This window comes from Agelaius phoeniceus, chromosome 3 (assembly GCF_051311805.1).
Source record: "Agelaius phoeniceus isolate bAgePho1 chromosome 3, bAgePho1.hap1, whole genome shotgun sequence".
Classification (NCBI taxonomy): domain Eukaryota; kingdom Metazoa; phylum Chordata; class Aves; order Passeriformes; family Icteridae; genus Agelaius; species Agelaius phoeniceus.
In genome coordinates, this window is record NC_135267.1 from 71,467,199 (window position 1) to 71,489,496 (window position 22,298).

At 42.9% G+C, this 22,298-nt stretch overlaps 2 protein-coding genes and 1 non-coding gene across 3 annotated transcripts; all 3 read left to right on the forward strand.

The window, feature by feature from the left end:
• Window positions 1–1,150: 1,150 nt before the first annotated feature.
• Window positions 1,151–8,313, forward strand: RBM34 (RNA binding motif protein 34). The gene is made up of 10 exons (XM_054630664.2): window positions 1,151–1,510; window positions 1,677–1,819; window positions 2,947–3,166; window positions 3,747–3,806; window positions 4,365–4,408; window positions 4,915–4,998; window positions 5,221–5,284; window positions 5,392–5,434; window positions 6,638–6,756; window positions 7,929–8,313. Exons 1-10 carry the CDS (start codon window positions 1,178–1,180, stop codon window positions 8,238–8,240), a joined length of 1,422 nt encoding a protein of 473 aa, XP_054486639.2. The 5' UTR covers window positions 1,151–1,177; the 3' UTR covers window positions 8,241–8,313.
• Window positions 8,314–9,074: 761 nt separating this feature from the next.
• Window positions 9,075–17,298, forward strand: TOMM20 (translocase of outer mitochondrial membrane 20). Its single transcript, XM_054629085.2, has 5 exons — window positions 9,075–9,331; window positions 14,520–14,566; window positions 15,278–15,359; window positions 15,644–15,786; window positions 16,891–17,298. Exons 1-5 carry the CDS (start codon window positions 9,208–9,210, stop codon window positions 16,933–16,935), a joined length of 441 nt encoding a protein of 146 aa, XP_054485060.1. The 5' UTR covers window positions 9,075–9,207; the 3' UTR covers window positions 16,936–17,298.
• LOC129119044 (small nucleolar RNA SNORA14) lies at window positions 10,216–10,349 on the forward strand. Its single transcript, XR_008534056.2, has one exon. It is a non-coding gene; the product is annotated as a small nucleolar RNA SNORA14 (small nucleolar RNA).
• Window positions 17,299–22,298: the final 5,000 nt, after the last annotated feature.

A 22,298-nucleotide genomic window follows, 5' to 3' on the forward strand; every position in this document is an offset into this window, starting at 1 on the left:
CAGATTCATGGAACCACTTGTCTCCCCGTAAGTAACAACAGAAGATACCTTTGGCAGACTGTTAGGCAGTTTTATCCCATGTTCCAGTGGGTCAAATCTGAGTTGATTTTCAGGGCACGTACTGTACACAGCTTTACATGTGGGTGCATTCCCTGCCTGGCACGGGCACTCTGCTTGCAGTTGAGGCAGTTTGCCACTAGCACTGCCTGCTGGTTTGTGCCCGTACTCCTGAGCACCTGCTTGGACCATGATCCCAAAGGCAAAGCAAGGCAGACATCCCCTGCTGTGTTCTCCACACCTTGGCTGAGGGACAGACTCAGGTTTGTGTGTCCCACAATTGACTGTGTTGGGGATAGCTGAGATGGGCATATGCTGAGGGAAAATACGCTTTATTTGAAGGCTCTGCAGTGCTCCCACTGCCCCTTATTGGCAGTTTCCACTGATACCTGTCCATACTTATGACTGGGTAGTTCCCATCACACTGTGGAATTTTCCTGTTGGCACAGGGATTGAACTCTCTCTCAGGCAGAGTTCCTGGGGGCTGTATGCCTCTTGCCGAGTTTCAGTGACCACGAGTCTCTGAAATGCACTGGATGATGGTTGAGCCTGTTCTGCCCCTCCTGTGCCACTACAGTGCTGCTCTTCTGTGTGAAAGCAGATTGGAAAAGCCACCTGCCCCTTTTCAAGGATTTGTGTATTCTCTTGGACTGACCCCATCCATGAGGGTCACTACCTTTCCTGGCATCCAGCAGGCAAGGCAAGAGTGATACCTGGTGCATGTGTCAACACCAAGACTTCTATTCAACAGCTGGGATGCTTGTTTAGTCTTCGGATGGATGCTGGTGCCAACAGATCTGCTTATAGTGGCAGCTCAAAAAGTGCATCAAACGTGTAATGAGACAGCCAAAGTGCTGTCAGGTTTGCTTCAGCTCCCCTTGGAACTGAGGGTGGTGGGAAATCAAGTCCAATCTATGACCAAACACCACCACGTCAACCAGACATGGTACTAAGGACCACATCCAGTCTTGTCTTAAACCCAGGCTTGGTGACTCCACCACCTCCCTGGCAATCCGTTCCAATATCTAATCATCCTTTCTGTGAAGAAATTTCTCCTCATGTTCAACCTCAGCCTCCCCTGGCCCAGCTTCAGACCGTGTCCATCTGGTCCCGATGTTGGATGTTTCCCGTGGCGGCCGGGAGCAGCTCCCGGCCCTCGGCTGCAGGGGGCGGGCAGGAGGGAGCGGGGGCGGGCCGGGAGCGCCTCCCGGCCCCGCGCATCGGAAGTGACGCGCCCGCTCCGCTCCCTCCGCGCTCGGTGCCCGCCATGCGGGCCCGCCGGGGCGGCGCGGGGCCGCGGCAGCGAGCGGCGGCCGAGGGCCAGGAGGGGCGGAAGGAGCCGTACGTGGTGGGGCAGGTGTCGGGCAGCCTCGGGGCGGCCGCCGCCCCCGCCGCGCCCCTCGCTCGCCTCTTCAGCTCCGCCGCCCCGCCGGTGCTGGTGGCTGTGCCGGCGGTGAGTGAGCCAGCGCCGCGGGGCAGCGCGCCCGCCTGGCCGGGGCTGCGTGAGCCCAGCAGCGGTGCGCTTCGGGCAGGGGCGCTCCGAATAAGTTTGTGAAGTAACTTCAGGGCGTTCCTGGAATTTTGTCCTTCAAGTCTGTTTCTCTCATCATTTTTTTAAGGAAAAGAAGAAAAGGAAGCGCACAGAAGAAGGGGAGAAAGTGTCAGAAGACCAGAGTTTATCCAACATAGAAGAAGCTCCGGTAAAAGCAAAGAAGGCCAGAAAAAAGGAACATTCAGAGGCAGAGAAAAAACTGTCACAGAGGTGAGTGATACCATTTTATAGTAAAGTTAAAGCATCTACATGAATTGTAATATGAGTTCGATGAAACAACGAAATTCTCGTCTACTACTCATCTTCAACTTGGTGTTTAAGATTATTTTTAGGATAGTGCAAATTTTCTGTGGTGTTCCCCTGAAGGAGGAAGGTAGTGCAGCTTCTCGTCCACTACTCATCTTCAGCTTGGTGTTTAAGATTATTTTTAAGATTGTGCAAGTTTTCTGTAGTTTTCCCCTGAAGGAGGAAGGTAGTGCAGCTTCTTGAAACGCTAGGTCTGTGAAATGCAAATGCCTTGCTAGAGAGCCATCAGGTCCAGCGGCTGGAGATGGAGACACGTGGGTCTAGTTCTCTCTGGCTCGGGGAGATGATCTCTAGCTGTCCTTGGCTTTATCCAGCAGAGGTGGTTCCAGCAGGAGCGAGGTGCCAGGCACAGAGCTGTCTGTGTCCTGCTGGGCCTCTGCAGTGACACAGAACCTCTCTGTCACTGTCTGTTCTCTTAAATACTTGAAGTGAGGTGCTTCAGAGCAGGCTGGAAGCTGCTCACTCTACAATGCACTTTGGATAACGAAGGGAACTTGATTGTAGCACAAGGCTAAGCTACCTCATCCCGTCCCTGGGCCCACGGAACCCGTTTGCTGTGTTTGTCTCTGTAGCCTTCCAGAGGCTCCTTCAGATCTGCCCCTTGTTCATGCTCTTAGGGCAGGTTTGGATAGAGCAAGACTTGTTAGTGCATGGCAGTGTTCCAGGGGTTTGTTCTGAGTCTCCTGCATAATGAAAATGATTAAATCTGTTCTAAGTTCCAACATAACACAAAGATGGTTTTTTCCCCTTCAATTTTAGAGGCTATCAAATTGTTTAATTGTGAAGTATTTCTGTATTATTACTGGTAAATAGTAAATGCAGTGTTCTGGGGACAGCAAATAGTTTTTCATGTTACTGTATAGTTAGATACATTTTTTAATGCAGAATAAACAAAATAATGTTTGAAATTTTAGAGTTTAACATAATGCTCTCAAATGTAATTTAAAGTATCTTGGAGGCTCCAGTTCTTTGACCCCAAATCCCCAGGGTTTTTTCCATCAGTTGTAACCTGCCTGTTCATTTCTGGTCAGGGAGAATGCTTTGGAGCAGGCAGATGAAGAGGAGGATCAAAAATTGTTTCAGAGCAAAGTGAAGCAAAAGAAAAAGGCTTCTCAAGCCATCACCAAAACTGTTGTTAATTCAGCTGCGGGTGCTACTGCAAAACAGCAAAAGAGAAAATGGGTGGCTGATAAAGCAGCAGACAGAAGAACGGTGTTTGTTGGAAACTTGCCTGTCAGCTGCACTATTCAGGTACGTGGGTGGGTTCTGTCTGCTAAAGGAATGAAAGGAGTTGCAGCAGTCCTCAGTTTAAGGGGATATTTCCAGCTGGGAAGTCACACACACTTGTGATTGGAGCTGCTTTTGGGGATGTAGGAAATGATGCTTGTTCTTAGAAACCATTAGAGACAATCTCTGGTTTCCTGGAGTTCCTGCAGCAGTGGATATAGCAACTCTTTCCTGAGTAGAATTGGTCAGTTCCTTGTCAATGAAAAAAATGACTGAAAAAATAAGAGCTGCATTTACAAAAACGTTACTCTGCTTTTAATTTTATCTGCAAACAGTGCTTCAGATTGTTAGATAAAACATGTTAAATTTATACTTTCTTCCATAGTAAAAGGCACAACTTCCATTTTGGCAATCTGTAGAAGAAGGAGCCACAAAACCCACAGAAATAGTTACAAATTACTTGCATTTTGTTAGTAGCCCGTTAAGGGACCTCCTATAAGTAAGAGGAAAATAGTGTAAGAACAGTATTACCTACAAATACTGAAAAATATTCTCATTACCAGGTTGAAAAGTGTACTGAGTGTTTGCAATATCATCTGTTTAGGTATTGACATCTCTTTTTAAGAAGTATGGACCAATCCAATCCATTCGCTTCCGGTCTCTGGTATGTTTTTCCCTTAGATGTTATATAACAAAATTATTCGTTGATGTTGAAGGGCAGTAGTATTTGTAAGGCTTGTACCCTCATTAATTCAGAAGTGGTTTGGGGTATGTGGGTTTTGCTATTAAAAGAAGCCTTGGAGATGTTACCCCAGGAGCACCACAGATGCATTTTTTCTGTAGCAGCAGCTGATCCAGGATCAGAGCTTTATGTTCTCTGGAAGTGGAATGCCTTTGTTATTGCTGGTTTGGCTGAGGCATTGCTCACCTGTTTTTAAATCATATAGCAAAGACACATTACTGTAAATCAGGGTACTTACTAAAATAGTTGACAATAACCCTCTTGGGACTCAAGAAATATATCAGACAAAGTCAAGGCAAGCTCTTTAACTCTGAGGGTTTTTTAGACCATCTCTAGGTCCAGCCACTTCTGTAATTTGCTCACTGTACTGGCTGTGTTGCTTTGGGTAGCCCCTGCTTGAATTCATCTTTGTCTTAGGGAAAACTCTTTGTGATAAGTTAACACTAGGCCCACCTAACTCAAGCTCTTTTTATCTTTAAGATTCCAGCAGAAGATACTGTATCCAAAAAGGTAGCAGCAATCAAGTAGGTTCCCTTGTGACTTTTGTGTATTTTTCAAGGCCTAAACAATGTTTAAGTGTTGGTAATTAAAAGTTTGTCTCTATTAGGTTTTTTCTATGTATTTTGTGTTTCTTTGTCTTTTGTCATTACCTTTGTGTGTATTAAGTTTTCTCAAAAAGTTATAAAGAATTATATGCCATGTATCCTTGTAATTTGTTACCCGGGGTTGCATTTCTTATATTTTAGGAAGGAGGAAGATGCTAAAAGTCTTTAATTTCTTTGGATGTGTTTATGAGCTGAGGAAGCTTGCTCAGGGTGCATATAAGAGCTAAACAAGATGTGGGGTGCATATAAGAGCTAAACAACAGTGGGACTCCCTTGCCTGTACAGGGGTAGCTTGACCTGCAAGGGAAATGAAGTTGTTATTGTGCCAGAACAAGCAGAGGCATGAATGTGTTCAGCAAGAAGTGCCTGTGCACTGCACAGCATCAGCAGGATTTCAGCAGTAACAGGTCCTTTTCCCGTTCCAGGCATAAGGTGCACCCGAATGCAAAGTCTATCAATGCTTACGTGGTCTTTAAGGAAGAATGTCATGCCCAGGAGGCTCTGAAGGAGTAAGTCTCAGTTTTGTTCCTCATACCCTGTTAAAGAGGTAGTTCACATAGATTTATAACTAAATTTAAACAACCTCCTCTCTTTTGCTTGAATCAGAATAAAATGTTGTTCAAACTTAAAAGTAAAAGTAACTTTGCTTTTGGAATACTGCTACGCAGTGACATTGTCAATTAAGTAATGTTTATTTCATTTTTAAAACCTTTTGTTTTTGACCACAAAAGGAATGGAACAGAAATTGCTAGTGGATTTCACATCAGAGTTGACACTGCATCTAAGACCAGTTCGGTAAGTAACGTGTGTGGCTAGAAGTTCCCTTTTCTGGTTTGGTTGTGGGGTTTTCATTGTTTTCTGTAACAAATAACTTACTGTCCCGTCTCTCTTGTTTCCTTTAGCACGACAGTAAACGATCTGTATTCTTGGGAAATCTTTCATATGGTAAGCCTGAAATGGACTGTTATGCATCATTAATTTGCATTTATGGAATGGTTGAGGTGAGGCTTTTTATTTTTTGGTATTAGGTGGATAAATACCTTTTGCTGGAGGTAATTTTTATTTGTTAATTGGAACACCTGAAGAGGTTGTAAGTTTCTGTCCAGTTCTGCACCTTGACTGTTTCCTTTATTGTAGGCAGCACTACAAGTGCTTTTAGTTCTTGTTGTTGCTTCATGTTTTTTAAATAAATATGACTAAGTTCTATAGGCCATGGCTCTATAAACTGTTCAAGGGTTAGCAGTACCTGTTGGTGAACCAATTCCAGTGATGGATAGTGATGGCTTCTCCTTTTTGTGCTTTCTGTGAACTGCAGGCTGAGTGACTCTGTCCAGGCGGGGCTAAAAGTGAGATTTGATGATCCTTGTGGGGCAGTTTCAACTGAGAATAAATTCTGTGATTTGCTATGCTCTGAAATTACTTCAGCAGTTTGGACCTTTCTCAGCATGTTGAGGCCCCATTGCTGTAGTTAAACCTGTACAGTTGATTTCAGGTTTAACCTCAGCAGAGAGATGTTTATGTCTATGTCAGGGGATTCCATGAAGCATACCCATACAAAAAAAGAAAATAACCTGCATTTTTGCGATGGCACATCACATTTGTCTGCCTAGGCGTGAGAAGAAGAAAGGCTCATACACCCAGCCATTATCAGAATAATTGTGTAGAGGCTGTGGTTGGAAACTGCAAATCCCTCCTTCCCCATTCAGCTCAAAGTCATGGCTCAGTCAATGAAGAGTTGAAGAACTGCCAGCTCAAGCTCATTATCATCAGCATTAATTCTTAGAAAGAAATTCTGGCATAAGGAGGAGCTACAAAAATGTATAGCAGAATTCTCAATTTCTACTGTGTTCCAAGCATAAATGAACTAATATGAAAAATCTATTTCAGTCTTTGCCTTAATTCTTTAGGATTTATGTCACACTATTCCAAGCTGGAGAAGCAGTAACTGTCAGAGCAAATAGCCCTTCATAAAGTTTGCATTGTCAACTTGCTGGGGTTTTTCTGAACCACTGATATTTGTCTACCTCTCCTTATTCCGTATTCTTTGTGTCCCTGAATGGGTAAATGGGAAATAACTGGGTGTGGACCAAGGCTTCCAAGGCTGTGTGTCTCCCTGAAGGGGCCTCTGTTCCGTTGTGTTGCCCACAGACATCCGCGATGATGCCGTGCGGGAGCACTTCCAGGACTGTGGAGACGTCGTGGGAGTGCGAGTGGTGAGAGACAGGATGACAGGCCTGGGGAAAGGCTTCGGCTACGTCCTCTTTGAGGTACGTGTGAGCCCTTGGGGTACGTGTGTGAGCCCTTGGGGTACGTGCGTGTGAGCCCCTGGTGTACGTGCGTGTGAGCCCCTGGGGTACGTCTGTGAGCCTTTGGGGTACGTCTGTGAGCCCCTGGGGTAGGTGTGTGTGAGCCTTTGGGGTACGTGTGTGTGAGCCCCTGGGGTACGTGTGTGAGCCTTTGGGGTACGTGTGTGAGCCTTTGGGGTACGTGTGTGAGCCTTTGGGGTAGGTGTGTGTGAGCCCCTGGGGTATGTGTGTGAGCCCCTGAGGTAGGTGTGTGTGAGCCCCTGGGGTACGTGTGTGTGAGCCTTTGGGGTACATGTGTGAGCCCTTGGGGAACGTGTGTGTGAGCCTTTGGGGCACGTGTGGGCCTTTGAGCTATGTGTGTGAGCCCTTGGGGTACCTGTGTGTGTGAGCCCCTGGGGTAGGTGTGGGCCTTTGAGGTACATGCTCCAGGGCACAGGGAGCTCTTCAAAACCTGCATTGGGATCTGCCCTTGGAGCATTTTTGTTTTCATTTTAGTAATTCTTTGAGGTCTGTGTGTGTGTAGGTAGGAAGTGAAATGGTAGCATTGTTGTGTAAGGTGGAAGCAGCTTGGAAGACTGGTTCTGTGGAAGCAGATACAAAACACAATATTTTGTATACAACCCCAAGGTGTTGTATACACTGGGGTAAAGACTGAACAGAGGGACAGATGAGTTAGTTTGGTGTAACTTCAATGTTCTTCCATTTCTTATGTGTCAAAATGTGAGTGGACTTCTTTCCTGCAGCTGGTTTGCATACCAGCTCTCCACTTTTGATTCAGTCTGACTTCCTTCCTCATGCCAGTCTCCCAGCCTCATTTTCCCTTAGTTCATTTCCTGCAGCCCAGGAAATGCCTTTTTTTTCCCAATTTTTCCCTGTCTCTCTCTGCCTCAGATGTTGATGGCTCATTGTAGGCTGTTTCACAGCCTGTTTTCAAGTGTCTGTGCCTCAGTGTGTGGGCTGTGTGGGGGTGCTGGTGTTCCGAGCAGAGATGTTGTGTCATTACTTAAATAGAGTGGTGTGAGTGCTCTGCACTGTAAAATTCTGCTTACCAGTTTTAAAGACAGGTAACTCTTTGTTTGAAAGCACTCAGCTGGAAGTAAAGCTGCATTTAAAGTGGCTGTCTGCTTTTGTAGAACACAGATGCTGTACATCTTGCTCTGAAACTCAACAACTCTGTTCTGATGGGAAGAAAGATACGAGTGCAGCGCGTGACGGACAAGAAGAAAGAACAGAAAGGTCCAGACCAGTCTCGTGCTCCCAAGGACAGAGCTGATAAGAAGAAGAAAAAAGAAAAGAGCTTCTCTAACGATTCTTTTGTTGGTGAAAAAGCAAACCCATTAAAGAAGAGCACAAAACCAAAAAGACTAAAAACTACTCCTAAGAGTAAAGCTGGGAAAAACAAACAATCCTTTGATAAAAAAAAATCCAGAAAAAATGCTGACTAGTGTTATGAAGATGGATGTATATGTGAATATTTTTTAATATGTGAGAGTGTCATAAATTTTGTTTGCTAATACAGCTGTTGTCCTTAGTGGTGTTTATTCTGGGGCATTTGGCTTCTAGAAGGCAGCAGGAGGTGCTGCATGTTTTTATCCCTGTGTTCCAGGAATCTGTCTCCCGCTGAGGTCTTGCTGCAGAGGCTGTGAATTCTTTTTTTTGGAGTTGTGTAGGATTACCCACAATGGCTGTAGAAAAACCTGACTCACATTCAGACTGGGTCTGTGATGAAATAGAAATCGTTGCCTTGATTTGGGGGACTTTTTTGTTGTGCAGAGAAGGGCAGTGGAGCTGGTGAAGGGTCTGGGAGCACAGGTCTTATCAGGGGGAGCTGGGGACTTATAGCCTGGAGAAAAGGAAGCTCAGGGGTGCCCATATCACTCTGCAGCCACCTGAAAGGAGCCAGGTGGGGGCCCGTCTCTTCTCCCATGCAGCAAGGGACAGGATGAGAGGATGTAGCCTCGAGCTGTTCCAGGGGAGGTTTAGGTTGGACATCAGGAGAAATTTCTTCACAGAAAGGGCGATGAGACATCGGGATGGGCTGGCCAGGGGAGGGCGGGGGTGGAGTCACCATCCCTGGGGGTGTTTAAGGGAAGCCTGGCCGTGGCACTGAGTGCCATGGTCTAGTTGACCTGCTGGTGTTGGGTCACGGGCTGGCCGTGATGATCCCAGGGCCCTTTCCCAGGATCCCGTTTCCCGCCCCAGGCCTCTCACTGCGCTCGGCCACGCCCCTCCTCCCGCGCATGCGCCCTGGCCTCGGCGCAGGCACTGCGGGAGGCGCCCTGAGCCGCCGCGGGCTGATGACGTGAGCGGAAGCGAGGAGGGGTCCTTTGGCCGTGCCCGCTCGCCCCAAGGTGCCTGCGGAGCTCGGCGCGGGCCGCGCGGCGGGAGCGGCGCGGGGGCGGCGGCAGCGCCATGATGGTGGGCAGGACCAGCGCCATCGCCGCGGGGCTCTGCGGGGCGCTCTTCATCGGATACTGCATCTACTTCGACCGCAAGAGGCGGAGCGACCCCAATTTCAAGAACCGGCTGCGGGAGCGTGAGTGTCCCGGGGCGCCCCCTCCCATTTCCTCGTGTCCCGTCCGTTCCCGCCGCCGCGCGCTTCCCTCCGCGATCCCCCCGCGTCTGTGCCTCGCTCTCCCGCCCGGCTGGGCCGCGGGAACGCCGCACGTGCTGTGGCCGCAGCGCCGCCCCCGGGCCCGGCCGGACCCCCGCCCCCCGCTCTGCCCCAGGCCCGGCGGCCCTGCGGCTCTGCGGCCTCTCGCCGTCCCCTCACCGGAACCAGGGGCCGGGACACGGGGTCACAGAACCGCCAACACTGGTGGGAGATGCCTTCCAATTCCCACCAGCCATCCGCCCAGCACTGCCAATGCAACCCCTGCGGCGCTCAGCAGCATCGCCCGGCGCCACACACACACTGTGGTCCGTCCCCTCTGGAGCAGCCGCGGGGATCGGGGCTCCAGCACCTCCCTGGGCAACCAGTGCCCGCCCACCCTCACGGTGGCAGAGATTTTTTCTATTATCTCATCTCAATCTCCCATGTCTCAGGTTAAGGGCGTTTTCTCTGGTCCTCTCACTGCAGGCATGGCAGAAGAAACTGACCCCAGCTCACTACAGCCTTCTTTCATTCAGGAGGTTCTAAGCAGGGTCATCCCATCGGAGAGCGTTTGCTGTGGGTGTTGGGGAGCCTGTGGGTTCCGTCCAAATGGAATGTGGTTCCAATTCACCTCCCCCCCCCCCCGCCTTTTTTCTTGTCCAGTCTTGCTCTCCTACAGGCCCAGCAGTGCTATTGTAGCCACATTTACCACTTTTTAAAATCTTTTTTTGTGTTTGGAACACAAGCAGGTAAAACAGTGTGATCTCTTACAGTGAAGTTGCTCTGGTGAGGAGGGGGTCGGTAGCAGCTCTCAGGTATTTCATCAGCTGCATTCTAAACCCTCCTGGCAGCCCTGCCATTGGCTTCCAGGATAAGAATGAATGCCAGAGAAAACTGTTGATTAATCCAAAATGTAGAGCTCTTCCCCATGGCTCCTCATTATTTCACATCTTCAACATTTATTTAAACCTTCTAATAATCAGTGAGGGTTTTAAATGCAATTGTGGCATGAGTACTGAAGGAACACAAATGAATCATAAGCAGTAAGGTGATACTTTTTATACTGAGTTATTTCTGTCAGGGTAATATGTATATTATTCCTTTGGTAACTAATCTGAAGATAAGAAGTTATCATTAAGGTAAATTTTCCTGGCAAGTAAACATGATGTGATCAGCAGTTTCATGGATGGAAAAGTCAATAACCAGACTAGTTAAAAATGAGTATTTACCTGATGGCATTAAAATGTAGTTTAACAGCTTTGGTTCTGCCTTCATGGACTGGATTTGCCTGGCCACTGTTGTCACTTAGTGGTGCATTAATTCTGCTTTCCAAAACTTCCTCCACAGCAAGTGATGTCTGTCAAACATTTCAGCTTCAAGCCCTTGCTCCTGTGTGTAGGATTTTGGGCATACACACACATACCTCTTGTGTGTGTGTGTGTTCCAAGTAATTTTTTCCCTGCAGTGCAAGTCATTAATTGGGAAATTGGAGTGCAGTTAACTGGTATGTGCTTGGTTTGCACACTTTGATTTCCAGCAACATAATCAGCCATGGGGCTTTTTTATGATGCCAGATGTGCAGCAGGAGAAGCACTGAATTATGTAAGGTTACTGCAGAAGCACCAAAAATTATTTTTGGATTCCAGGTTTCCATAATCTGAGCCTCTATCCGGTCATGTTCTGAATAAACCTTAGAACTGCTCTGATTAAGAATTGACATTAACTTTGAAGTGGAAAACAAATGCATTTTGGTTTGGTAGGAGGTTACAGTTGTCATTTGGGGGACTTCACTGTAGGAGTTACAGTCCTTGCATGTGATGTACTGGTCTGCATTTAGTTGTAAGTTTAGTTAATTTGGTTTGGTTGGTTTTGGTAGTGTGACAGTTTATTTAGTATGGATGCTTCAGCAGTGGTGCCAGGGATTGGGGTATTACAGCATTTTTACTGTTGGGTAGCCAGGAAGGCTTGGGCTGTAAAGTACTTGGCCAGGAAAGGTTCAGTGCAGCAGCCAGCTGCAGTTCTTTATGTAAAGATGCTCCATGTGCTGGGCAATAGTGGGGGTGTGGGATGGAAAGCTGGAGAAACCACCTTTGCAGCACATCTTTTCCAGTAACCTCCTTAGGGTAAGATCCTTTTTCAGCCTCTGTGATGCAGTGTCACCAGAATTTGGGAAGGACAAGAGACCTAACGTGTCAGTGGATTGCCTGTTGTATTTTGTCAAGCACATGCTTAAAAACAAAGAACCAGTTGGGTTTTTTGCCATCTCTGTGTGCTGTGTTTGGGCCAAAGTTTACACTGCAAAGGCCTGTCATAAAAATGCCATAAAAATGAAGTGGGCAGATCTAGGTTTCTGGGGAAGAGATTTCTTGGAAGTTTCTGGAAGGTGTATAGAACTACTGGTATTTGATTTTCCACATGTTTTAATCTTACCTAGCAGGTTTTGTGGGTGGACTTTTTTATTGGGTGGCTTTTTAGGTCTTGTTGTTGCTAGTTTGGGGGGCATGTCCATATTTAGTCTTGGGAAAAAAGGATAGCAATGCTATAAACATGTGTAGGTGCTGAGCTTCCCAGGCTGTATTTTATTAATAAAATAGTTCAGGTATGTTTACTGTTTGCCTTCTTGAATGAATAAAACAGAAGTGCTCTGCTTTAAAATACAGACACACATGTTTTTGTTCAGAGACAGCCAGAATTTCTGCCTGGTGAGAGGAGAGGGCAGTAGGCAGATTCACTGATGAGAGCTGAAAATACAGATGGCTTTTTGGGTTTTCTGCTCCTTTGTGGGAAGCTGCTGGGGCTGCTCAGGGGCCTTTGCAACCCATGCCAGCAGGACAGGTCATCCATTGGTTCTCTTTTGGAACTTGTGCCCTGTACAAGAGCTGTGCCTGGGGGACCTGCACTGTGACAGCTGCAGTTCAGCTTTGTGCTTTGGATGCATGCACTGCATTTCTGCGGTAATAAAGATTCACTGATTCAAAAAGATTGCCTTTCCCTTTTCAAAATGTGATTATCTCTTTAGAATAGAAGGAAGTGTTTCATTTTCATGAAGGTCCCTGAGAAAAAACAAACTGGGGGGGGGGGTTGTTTGTTTGTTTGTTTTTGAGGTTTTTTTACCCCTCAAAGCCATTGCTTTTTTGCTTTTCATACTACAAATGTAGCTTTTGGTTGTTATTTCAAAGATACTTTGAAACTAGTAATTCTTCTCAAACACTATGGGAAGAATTCATAAATATCCTTTAGAGTTACTTGAGTTTTTAATTTGTTTTAGCTAGTAAACTTTTTAAGAGCCTGTAAAAAAAGTATTAAGAAGATGAAAACAAAGTTCCGTAGTAGTCAGGCTTGAAGGATTTGGTAGATCATTTTTCAGTTTTAAAATCTTGGTGATTCTTTGTATTCCTTCACTATTTTCAGGTTGAAGTATATTATTTCAAATCTGTATGATCAGTGGTCAAAAGCTTTCATTAGTCCAAGTGACCAACATGTCTTTTGTTCTTTATTTCAGAATGCTTAACCTGGTGAATTTTTATCACATTTTAAGAAGAAGGTATCATAGTCATGCCAAAACCCACAATTTTCTCCTCAAAATGATGTACACATGTTAAGCTGTTACTCTCTGAATTTTTTTTTGTGTTTTTGCTGAATGCACGACAGCTGCAATGTGGCTTGTTTGGATAGTAAATAATTTCAAATATTATTTTTTTAAAAAATTTAATCTTTACAATTTTATCTATGATCAAAACTTGTTTGCCTAGTAGTGCAAGCTAAAGTTCTGTGCAAATTAATGCTTCTGAAAAGTTGGAGCGAGCTAATTGAAGCACTAACTTTCGGGAGAAATTCTTTACTATTGAAACCCTCCAAAATTATAAAATTGTAGTAGGCTACAGTTCTATCCAACACGTTTTTCCATCTATAGTACAAATTAACATACACAGGTCAGTTAGTTGTAGAAATCTAGGTGCTAAGTGTTATTAAGATGGTGTATTAAGGTAAAAGGGTGTTCCATCTAGTTAGAATGTGAACTCCCTTTCTGCAAAGAACACAATCTTGTCAGTAAATGCCACATGTTAGGTTATCACTGTACTAGGGAATAGTATTCCTGACTGTCTTCACCACGTGGACAAGTGAAAATTTTTAATTACCATGTAAAACTGCTGATCAAATTTGGAAGTATTTCCAGCTTGTAAAATTGTATCAAAAGAAAAATCAGGGCTGTGTGACAGTTGTTCTTTGTCAGTATAGGAGATTTCTGAGCAGACACTGAGGACAAAGAGTGGAAGGACAGCTTAACCACAGGCTGTATTCAGAGGTTTTAGTGGTGTAACTATTTCAGTTGATGAACTGAAGATTTACATAAATGATTATTCCAAGGAAATGGGCAGTATAATTAGTATAATTATTCTTTCTTGTACGGAGAAGTGCTACTATAAAGATACCTTTTTATACCTGTCTAGCTGCTTTAAAAGCAACTTTAATTTTAGTTACATTAGTTTTGCTGAAGTGGTACAACTTCATGTAGCAGACCAGCTTTTTGCCTTTAGGTAGGCAGTTAAATCTGTAAATGTTTGTTCCATCTGTAAATGTTTGCTTTCCTCAGGTTTCAGAAATGTATGCTTTAGTATTGCTCTTGCTGAGGGATGGTGAGACGCTGCCACTTATTAACTAGTTCCCAAGTCTTGCTATAAAGTAGCTGAGAAAGTGCACTGTGTGTATCTGCTGTCGCCTGCTGAAGTTCCCCTTCCTTGGTGGTGCACCATGCAGTTCAAAACTAGATAGCTTGACTTCCAGACAGTTCTTCTGTGGCTTATTGTTAGAAGCCATGTGGATAATTCCTCTATTACTCTAATTCTCTTTGCTTCTGTGTGCCTGCAGTTCAGGAGGTGTGCTGTTTGCTGTAGCCCTCAGGAGAAGAGTTGCCATTTTGGGCTGGTGCTACTGCCAGCCCTCATTAGACCTCTAAATGATGCTCTGTTGTAGTGAGTGGGTTGCAGTCTTCTGCTCAATCTTCAGTATTTGGAATCCATTACCAGTTTCTTCTTTGGAAAAGGACTTTGATTTGTTCATGGTTTCAGACTATAAGCTGAAGGGCTTTTTAATTGCAAATTGAAAATAAGAGATGTTTTTATTCTTACAGGAAGGAAGAAACAGAAGCTTGCCAAAGAGAGAGCAGGACTTTCCAAGGTAACACTGTGTTCAATAATGCAGGGATGTTTTGAAAGATGTTTCACTTGTATTGTTTGTAAGATTTACTTAAGGATTTGTTTTACAGACAAATTTGCAGGATTACAAACAGTCCTGCAAATATGCAGTCTTTAGGTTTTTTTAATGCTCAGAAGTAATTGTATGGTTGTTTCTTTTTTGTGTCAGATAGAGGAGTTATATAAGAAAGTACAACATTCACTGTCTGATTTGATGGTGTTTTCTCTCTTTGTAATATGAACAATGACTTTTCAGACTTAAAATTATTGATGGGATACACTTATAACTGAACTTGATAGATTGTTTTGCAATAAGTATTTTATTTCTTTTTCATTATTACCAATGGATCCAGAAAGAAAATATAAGATTTCTCTTAAACAATTGCAAGGAATACAGTTGTTATAAACATAATACACCTTAGAATTTATATTTGCTCCTAAAAGATGTACTTAATGAACTGAGAAGAGATATTTCAGGCTGTCTCTCTACAGATTTTTGATGTAGTGTTATAAGACCTGAGTCTGATTTTCAAAAGCATTCTGAGTATATTTAACTTAGTGGTGACACTTGTTTTTTTGCCAGTGTCACTGTAACAATAGGGTTGTGTGCATGTTAAATTTCAGTTGAGATTATTTTCTGCTAACTTTTTATTAGCTGGTGTTTAAGGGCTGATTTTACTGTGTGTGTTTATAGTTGCCTGATCTGAAAGATGCTGAAGCAGTTCAGAAGTTTTTCCTTGAGGAGATTCAGCTTGGAGAGGAATTATTAGCTCAAGGTAATAATATTCTTTTTCCAAAGGGTAAATTGTAAAATAATTTTTCTCTACCTTTGTTAGAAGGTGATTTTTATACACCAAGAAATTCTGGGGAGTCAAATTCATCTAAGAAAATCTGCTTATTTGTTTCTAACCTTTTGTGTTCAGAAAGTCCGTCAGGGAAGGTGAAGAGCTTCATGTGGGTTGACTCACCGTAATTTAATCCACTCTTAGTGGATGTTTTATGTAAATGTGTTACAGTGTGGAAGATGGTTGATTTCAAAACATTGTAATTTGTCATACAGGTGAATATGAAAAGGGTGTTGATCACTTGACCAATGCCATTGCTGTGTGTGGGCAGCCGCAGCAGCTACTACAAGTTCTACAGCAGACTCTTCCACCACCAGTGTTTCAAATGCTTCTAACTAAGCTCCCTACAATAAGCCAGGTATGTGAAGCATTCCCTGTTGCTCTGGTTTGGAAAAAAATTTAAATACTTTATCCACTGCACTAGTCTTGAGTATCAGGTTTTGTAATCTGTTGGTTTTTTAATATGTTCAGTTAGATTAAAAGAAGCTTTTTTTTTTCACCTTAGATATTAAAAAGTGATTATGAAAATCATCATGTAGCATTAATAGCAACCAGCATAAAATAGAAATACAAAACATCTCTTGTGTATAGGGTATGCTAAGTTCTTGAAGCAGAGGCATCTGCTCTGGTACAGCTCTGGTACTATAAGTGGATCCAGTGTTTCCCAAATCCAAGTTGGGAGGATTGGAAAAACAGTAACTTTATTGCACTGGGTCTTGAGAGGGTTTTTTTAAATTTGCATTTCTACAAGTGTGTGTAAATGCTGTGGAAGTTCATAAAAATGAATCTGTTGCTTCTGGGGACAGCTTTAGACACAAGATGTTAACTAGCTCCAGAATCCGTGCCAATTCTGGAAGCTTGGGAGTTTCCCTGATGATAAAGCATTAGTAGCTTCGTGTATAAAATACCCTCCTGTTTCAGTCTGAGTACAGAGTGGGTGATGATGTTAATGTGCTCACAGTGAGTCTGTTGTGAAATAAATGGTATGTTTTATGTTCTTGGAAGTACAAGGGGACTCCCTAACAGTGTTACCTGACATAAAGCAGAGACTCAGTGCTGGGTATCACTTGGCTCTTCTTACAGCTTAGGCATGGTTACATTTCAGGTAAAGGTCCATATACTCAGTGGTAACACTGGAAAGTGTCAGGTATGCAAGATGTAAGAGTTGGGAAAATGATTGAACAAAAATGTTTCTCAAGAGAACAGTGCCAGAAACCACACAGAGGTCATCACTTGAGGTTGATAGAATATTGTTTATCTGACTTTGTTAGGTATTGCACTGTTTGTAATTTCTGTGGAACTGACTTCAAAACTTTATTCAAATAGATTGCCATTTTTAACTTTAATCAGTTTGTTCAGTAATTACACTGCTTAATGTTCAGTGTAAAATTACATTGCTTGATAATCAGTTGCCTACTGTCAATTTTATGTAATTGTGAATGAGTTTTTCTCCTTCTTACAGAGAATTGTAAATGCACAGTGCTTGGCTGAAGATGATGTTGAATGAGGTCACACCACAACGGGGGGAAAAAGTTTTGTTACCCCAGAAGATGAGCATCAGTAGGGGGATAAAGGGGCAAACATAGTAGTTAATGGACTGTGTACCACATCGGGTTCTACCAGAGTTAAAATTAACTTTGTGTAGGTGGGTTTCGCAGGATTTTATTTATTATCCCAGTGAAAAGTGTATTTTGATAAGAATTCATTTTATAAATACACTGTGTTGAGTTATCAAAGTATCACTAACTTCATTATTATTAAAATACGCAGTTGTAATGTTGTACATATACAGACATAAAACTACGACCTATTAAAAACCCAATGCTCATTTTTGAAAAAACAAAGTTATGGCAATAAAGATTTATCTGCACTTGTGTGTCCCTATAGTACTACTTTAAAATTCAGAATATTTGGGCGTCAAAACAAATGATCTAAAAATGACAACATTAAAATTTATTTTTAATGTTATGGCTGGTCTTCCAATACTTTTAATTAAGTTTAAAACTTTGTGTAATTTCCTGAGAAAATAAATATATGATCATTTAAACAGTAACAGATCACCTTAGAAGGAGATGCAGATCACAATGGTAAGACATGACTGGCTGCAGAAAGAATGACAAATCTATTTCTGTCAGGAACAAAAACATGTAAAGTGGTCAGTTCAAAATTACTGGCAAACTTGAAAGCGCTATTAATACAGGTGTCTGAAACAAAGCTGTTTGGAATAGAACCTGGGCACATTTTGAGAGCACTAAAGTAGGGTTTTTTTGGAAAGCTTGAAATGTTGCAAGATAGACAGTTCACATATTTCAGTCTGTAGTCTTTAAGACCACAGCAAATGGTTGTTAACAGTCTTTTAAAGGCATTTGCCTTAAGAAGAAAATTACACTGCTAAGGTAAGACAATGATATCCCGTAATTAGCAAAAGCTAATACAATTAGATGTACAATTTCAATATGGTGTGGTGAATTTTCCTTTGCCAATGAAAAGAAGGCAAATAATATACAGCAGGCTCAAGTGAGTAGAAGTGTACTTATGAAAGCAAGTTTTTAATGGGTAGGATCTTCTAAATGTCAAAACAGACTGGCTTCTGCTATTCTCTGAGTTTGTGCTATCAGCACTCAGGTGGCAGAAGAAACAATTAAAAACAACTTTATCTTTTTGGCACAGTGACTCATTTTTAACTTGAGGAGAATGCTTTGAGGTGTCTTTCAGACCAGCTGACAGTGTTGATGATACTGCTAGAGTAAGGTATTAGGTGGCATAATCTTGTAGAAGTGAGATACACTGAGAGCACTCTAGCCAGCTCTGTCTCATTTCAGCCTGGCGCAAGTTTCTTCAAAGGCATATTCTCCTCAGTGGTTCAGAAATTGCCTCACACAGGATTTTTGAGAGGTTAAGTGTATGGTTGATAGTGACCTAGCAGGCAGTTCCTGGGTTTGGGAATAGAAATGGCTCTTACTGAGTCATTCTGCTGAGATGGTTTGCTATGGAATTTTCCCCTTAAGCCCTTGAAAACATTATTTCCAAAGATTTGAGGTGCTATTGAAATTTTCTGTAATATGATAATACTGAAGTTAATGGCTGGTATCAACAAACATGTCTTAAACAACTGGATGTAGTTTAATCTTTGTGCTTGAATTGTTCAGGTAGCATAAGGTAAAAGTAAAGCATAGCAGCCATATTCTTCAGGGGACAGTGGCCAGCGTGCTCTTTTAATTTATTTTACAGGGATAAAGTTATTTTGCACTTAATAAAAATACTGTGAAAGTACAGAAGGTTCTGATTTTAATGAGGCTTTTTGAAGGAGTTTTTCTTTTCCATTCTAACCCTTAAGAGTAAAAAGTAGGAATTCGTAGGTTATGCTGACAGAACTGTTAGCATATTTACCTTCTGTTTTGCTGGTAACTTCAGCCTATCTTTTTAGTCCAGCTTTTAACATTGTTTTAAGGTGAATAAATCTTCCATCCTGCCTTGAAAAACAAACCCAAACAGCACAAGACAAAAGTAGCACCCTTCTGTCAAACCTGAGCATTTTTCTACACTCTGGTAATAAGCAAAGCTCTCGTGAACTGTGTTTCAGCAAACCTGTGTGTCAATTCTGATTTTGATGGAAGGTTTGGTGACAGTCTGATTATATCTATAAATGGTATTTGCTGTAATAAGCATCATAGACACACATATTGCTCTAACATTTTTCATTTTCTTAAGCCTGCAAAGTTAGATGCGAACAAAATTTAAGACAGCATAGGTTTAAATGTAGCCTTAAATGCAAATTTATTCTCATATCTGATAACCCAGAAGTACCTAGGTAGTAAGAGCTAGAGCAAGCTCTGATACCTGTTTTGAGTGCCTTGGACTAATAGAGTGGAATGCTGAATCCTTTTAATAAGACTTGAATTTTTTTCTTCTCCCCAAGTTTCCCAGTGAAGCTAACACTGTACAATTGTGAAGAGTTGGAAGCTATTGTCTAGAATGCAAATTTGCTGTTGCTCCAAGAGCAGCAGGCTGACAGAGGTGTAGCTAAGCTCACACAGTCCACAGATGTTTCAGACTCAGCAAAGACACTGCTTTCAGACACAGCAAAGTGCAGGTCATCAGAAACGTGGTGGTAATGATGGATGTTTCTGCATCAGCAGTAGTAATGCCATTGCATTAGCTGTGCATAGTGCTGTATATTTCTTTTCACTTGTGCAAATGAAAAACGTGTGGAAGTAATTGCTGCTATGGAGCTCACAGCTGCTGGAGAATGAATTGGTAATCTTACTTTACTGCAGGTCAAACTACTAGTCTTTCTCCCAGAAAGAACCATCTTCCTTCTGTGCTTCTCCAAGAAAAAGGCACTTGTTTTCAGCACGAAAAGGATTTCTTATAAAGAAACGGAGAGGTCTGTTAGTTATATGTTGGTAAGTCTTCTGTCCTCAAAGTTACAAGTTTCTTAGGCAGCTTTTATAGAAAAAAACCCACCCAGCTAGTTTCATTATCATGCAGGACTACCTTTGATGTCTCACATTTAAGTTTTCTAGATAATGGAATCAAATCCAAAACCAGAGTGGTCAGGCACACACTGAATCATCTGGCACTAATTTCCTTTCCCTGGGGGCTGACACAATATTATTGTTGCCCTTAACATGAAAAATGGAGAAGTCCCAGCCCTGCTGTGTAGGAGGCCAGCCAGCCATCATCAAAGTAAAGCTCCAGCTATTTATGCACTCAGAAGAATCTTTCTAAAGTTTCATTTGTACATCTGTTGATGGTGTGTTTAAAATCCCTTAGGCTGAACAGTGGCCCTACATGACTGTTGTGTTACAGTTAACATGAGTTAAACATCAAGGGAATCTTTGAAGTGGTCACTAAGTGCTTTTAGTGATTGTTTCAAAGGCATGTTGTGCTGCACACCCATGCTTCTGTGTTTTTAAATGTATGGACATAAAAAGGGCTGATGTGAAAAGAACAAAAAAAATCTTCAAGGTTTCTCTTGTACCCAAGTTTTGGTTTGGTTTTTAGTTAGTGTGTTTACACTGACCAGCATAGCTTACAGCATTCTCTGTGCACTGACCAAAGCCTGTTGCAAAGAGCTGAAATTTGTGCTTAATTCATGAGGACTGGGCCAGCTTTCATCAGAGCCTCTCCAGAAACTGAACTAGTCTGGGTAACAGTACTTGTTTTCTGCATTTGTACCAAACTCAAACTTCCCAAAGAAAATGTGGATGTCTAATGCTGTTCTCACAGAGCAGAGTTTGCTACATCTGGTGTATGGATGTGTGGGTGAAGCTGTAGAAAACAGCTGGCCCTTCTGTGTTGTTTTTTGTACCAAATTGTCCAACATGCTGGCACTAGATAATGGGCAGCTTTTTCAAAGTACAATGGTTTCCATGTGTTCTTGAAAAGAAAATCCAGCTTCTCTCTTCTTTCCCTGCAGGAGGGGCTAGTTTTAAAGAATATTTACTGGACATCTTTTGATGAGCTCACTACCCTGCTTTCCAATCATTCCTGTAACTTAATAGTCCTTAACTCCTAAAGGCCTCTGAGCTATAAGCTTTTGACTCCAGGCATACAGTTCCTGTCCTGCTTCAAAAAGGTCAGGTCTGTCTTTAGCAGGTTGACAGATGGATGTCCTGCAGGGCTCACTCACAATTTCATCATTTCCCTTGCACCTTGAGATGTTCTTGACTCATCTTTGGGATGAGAGCGTGTCTGGTGGTGCTCACCCATGGTGGGAAAGTTGCTTAACAGAGTGAGTGTTGCAGCTGGCACAGTGTTGCTGCAGCCTATGGATCTCTTGGGATGGTCCATGCTGCAAAGCAGTTGTGAGTGGCTTTTGTGTATGAAATTTCTAGTGTGCATGGAGGCAGAAAACAGATGAAGTCAGATGGTTCTGCCCCTTTGCATGTTGGACCCTTACAGCTAAAAACTGATTTGGTCACACAATCATTTACTTGAGCAGGTCTCAATCTAAACAGCAGAGGGCAGCTTTGCACACACATTTTGTGCGAGCTCGCCCTGCAAAATCCTAATTTTTAGAATCTTCCTGTCTGGTGAGGTGATGCAATGCAGCATTTTGTCCAGACAGATTTGGTACGGTGTATAAGACAGGCTCAGTGGAGCAGCAGTGGAATGTGTTTCAACTGATAATACCTAATTTTATCTTTTTAAAAACCTGTGTGTTTAAATTGTTGTGATGTCATGATTAGGAGGATTTCCCTCTTTCTCTCCATCTCTCAATACAAACCAGGTAAATAGATAAGCCAGCTGCATTGTACAATTTAAACTCTGCAACAAAGTGCACCAGGATCTGATTGCCAGGCATGCAAGAAAAGTTTTCCCCTGCCCAGCTGTGATTATTCTGGGTGAGCTTTGCTAGCTGGAGTGAAAGGAATGCACTTTTCACAGTTAACTGCAGGAGGGGTGGAAGTGAAATCTGCATCTTGAGATTTTACCTGGAGTTGGACTCTGCCTGTGATGGGCCATGGGAGGAGAGCCAACCAAAAAAATAAAGAAGCAAGATATTATAGGTTGGTGACAGGATGCATTTTCAATGCTGGTTGAATTTCAGCTGATGCTGACAAAATCTACTCACCCTGTTGTGATCCTGCAGCTGCCATGAAGTGAGCTGATCTCATACTTTGTCTCTCTCATGCCTGTTCGCATTGTAGTGGCACCCTGGCTCAAAACTGAATCTTTGCTCCTACATCTCACAAGTGTTTTTTCTCTGCTCCCTGGTCTTTGCTTGTGGGGGGGTAAAATGTATGTATGCTATACAAGTAAATGGAAATTTTCCACCCTTGGTGCCATCAATCAGCATTTTTCCAAACACTGAACTTTTTAGTAAAATTCTTCAGTCTGCCTAACACATGACAACATCTAGAG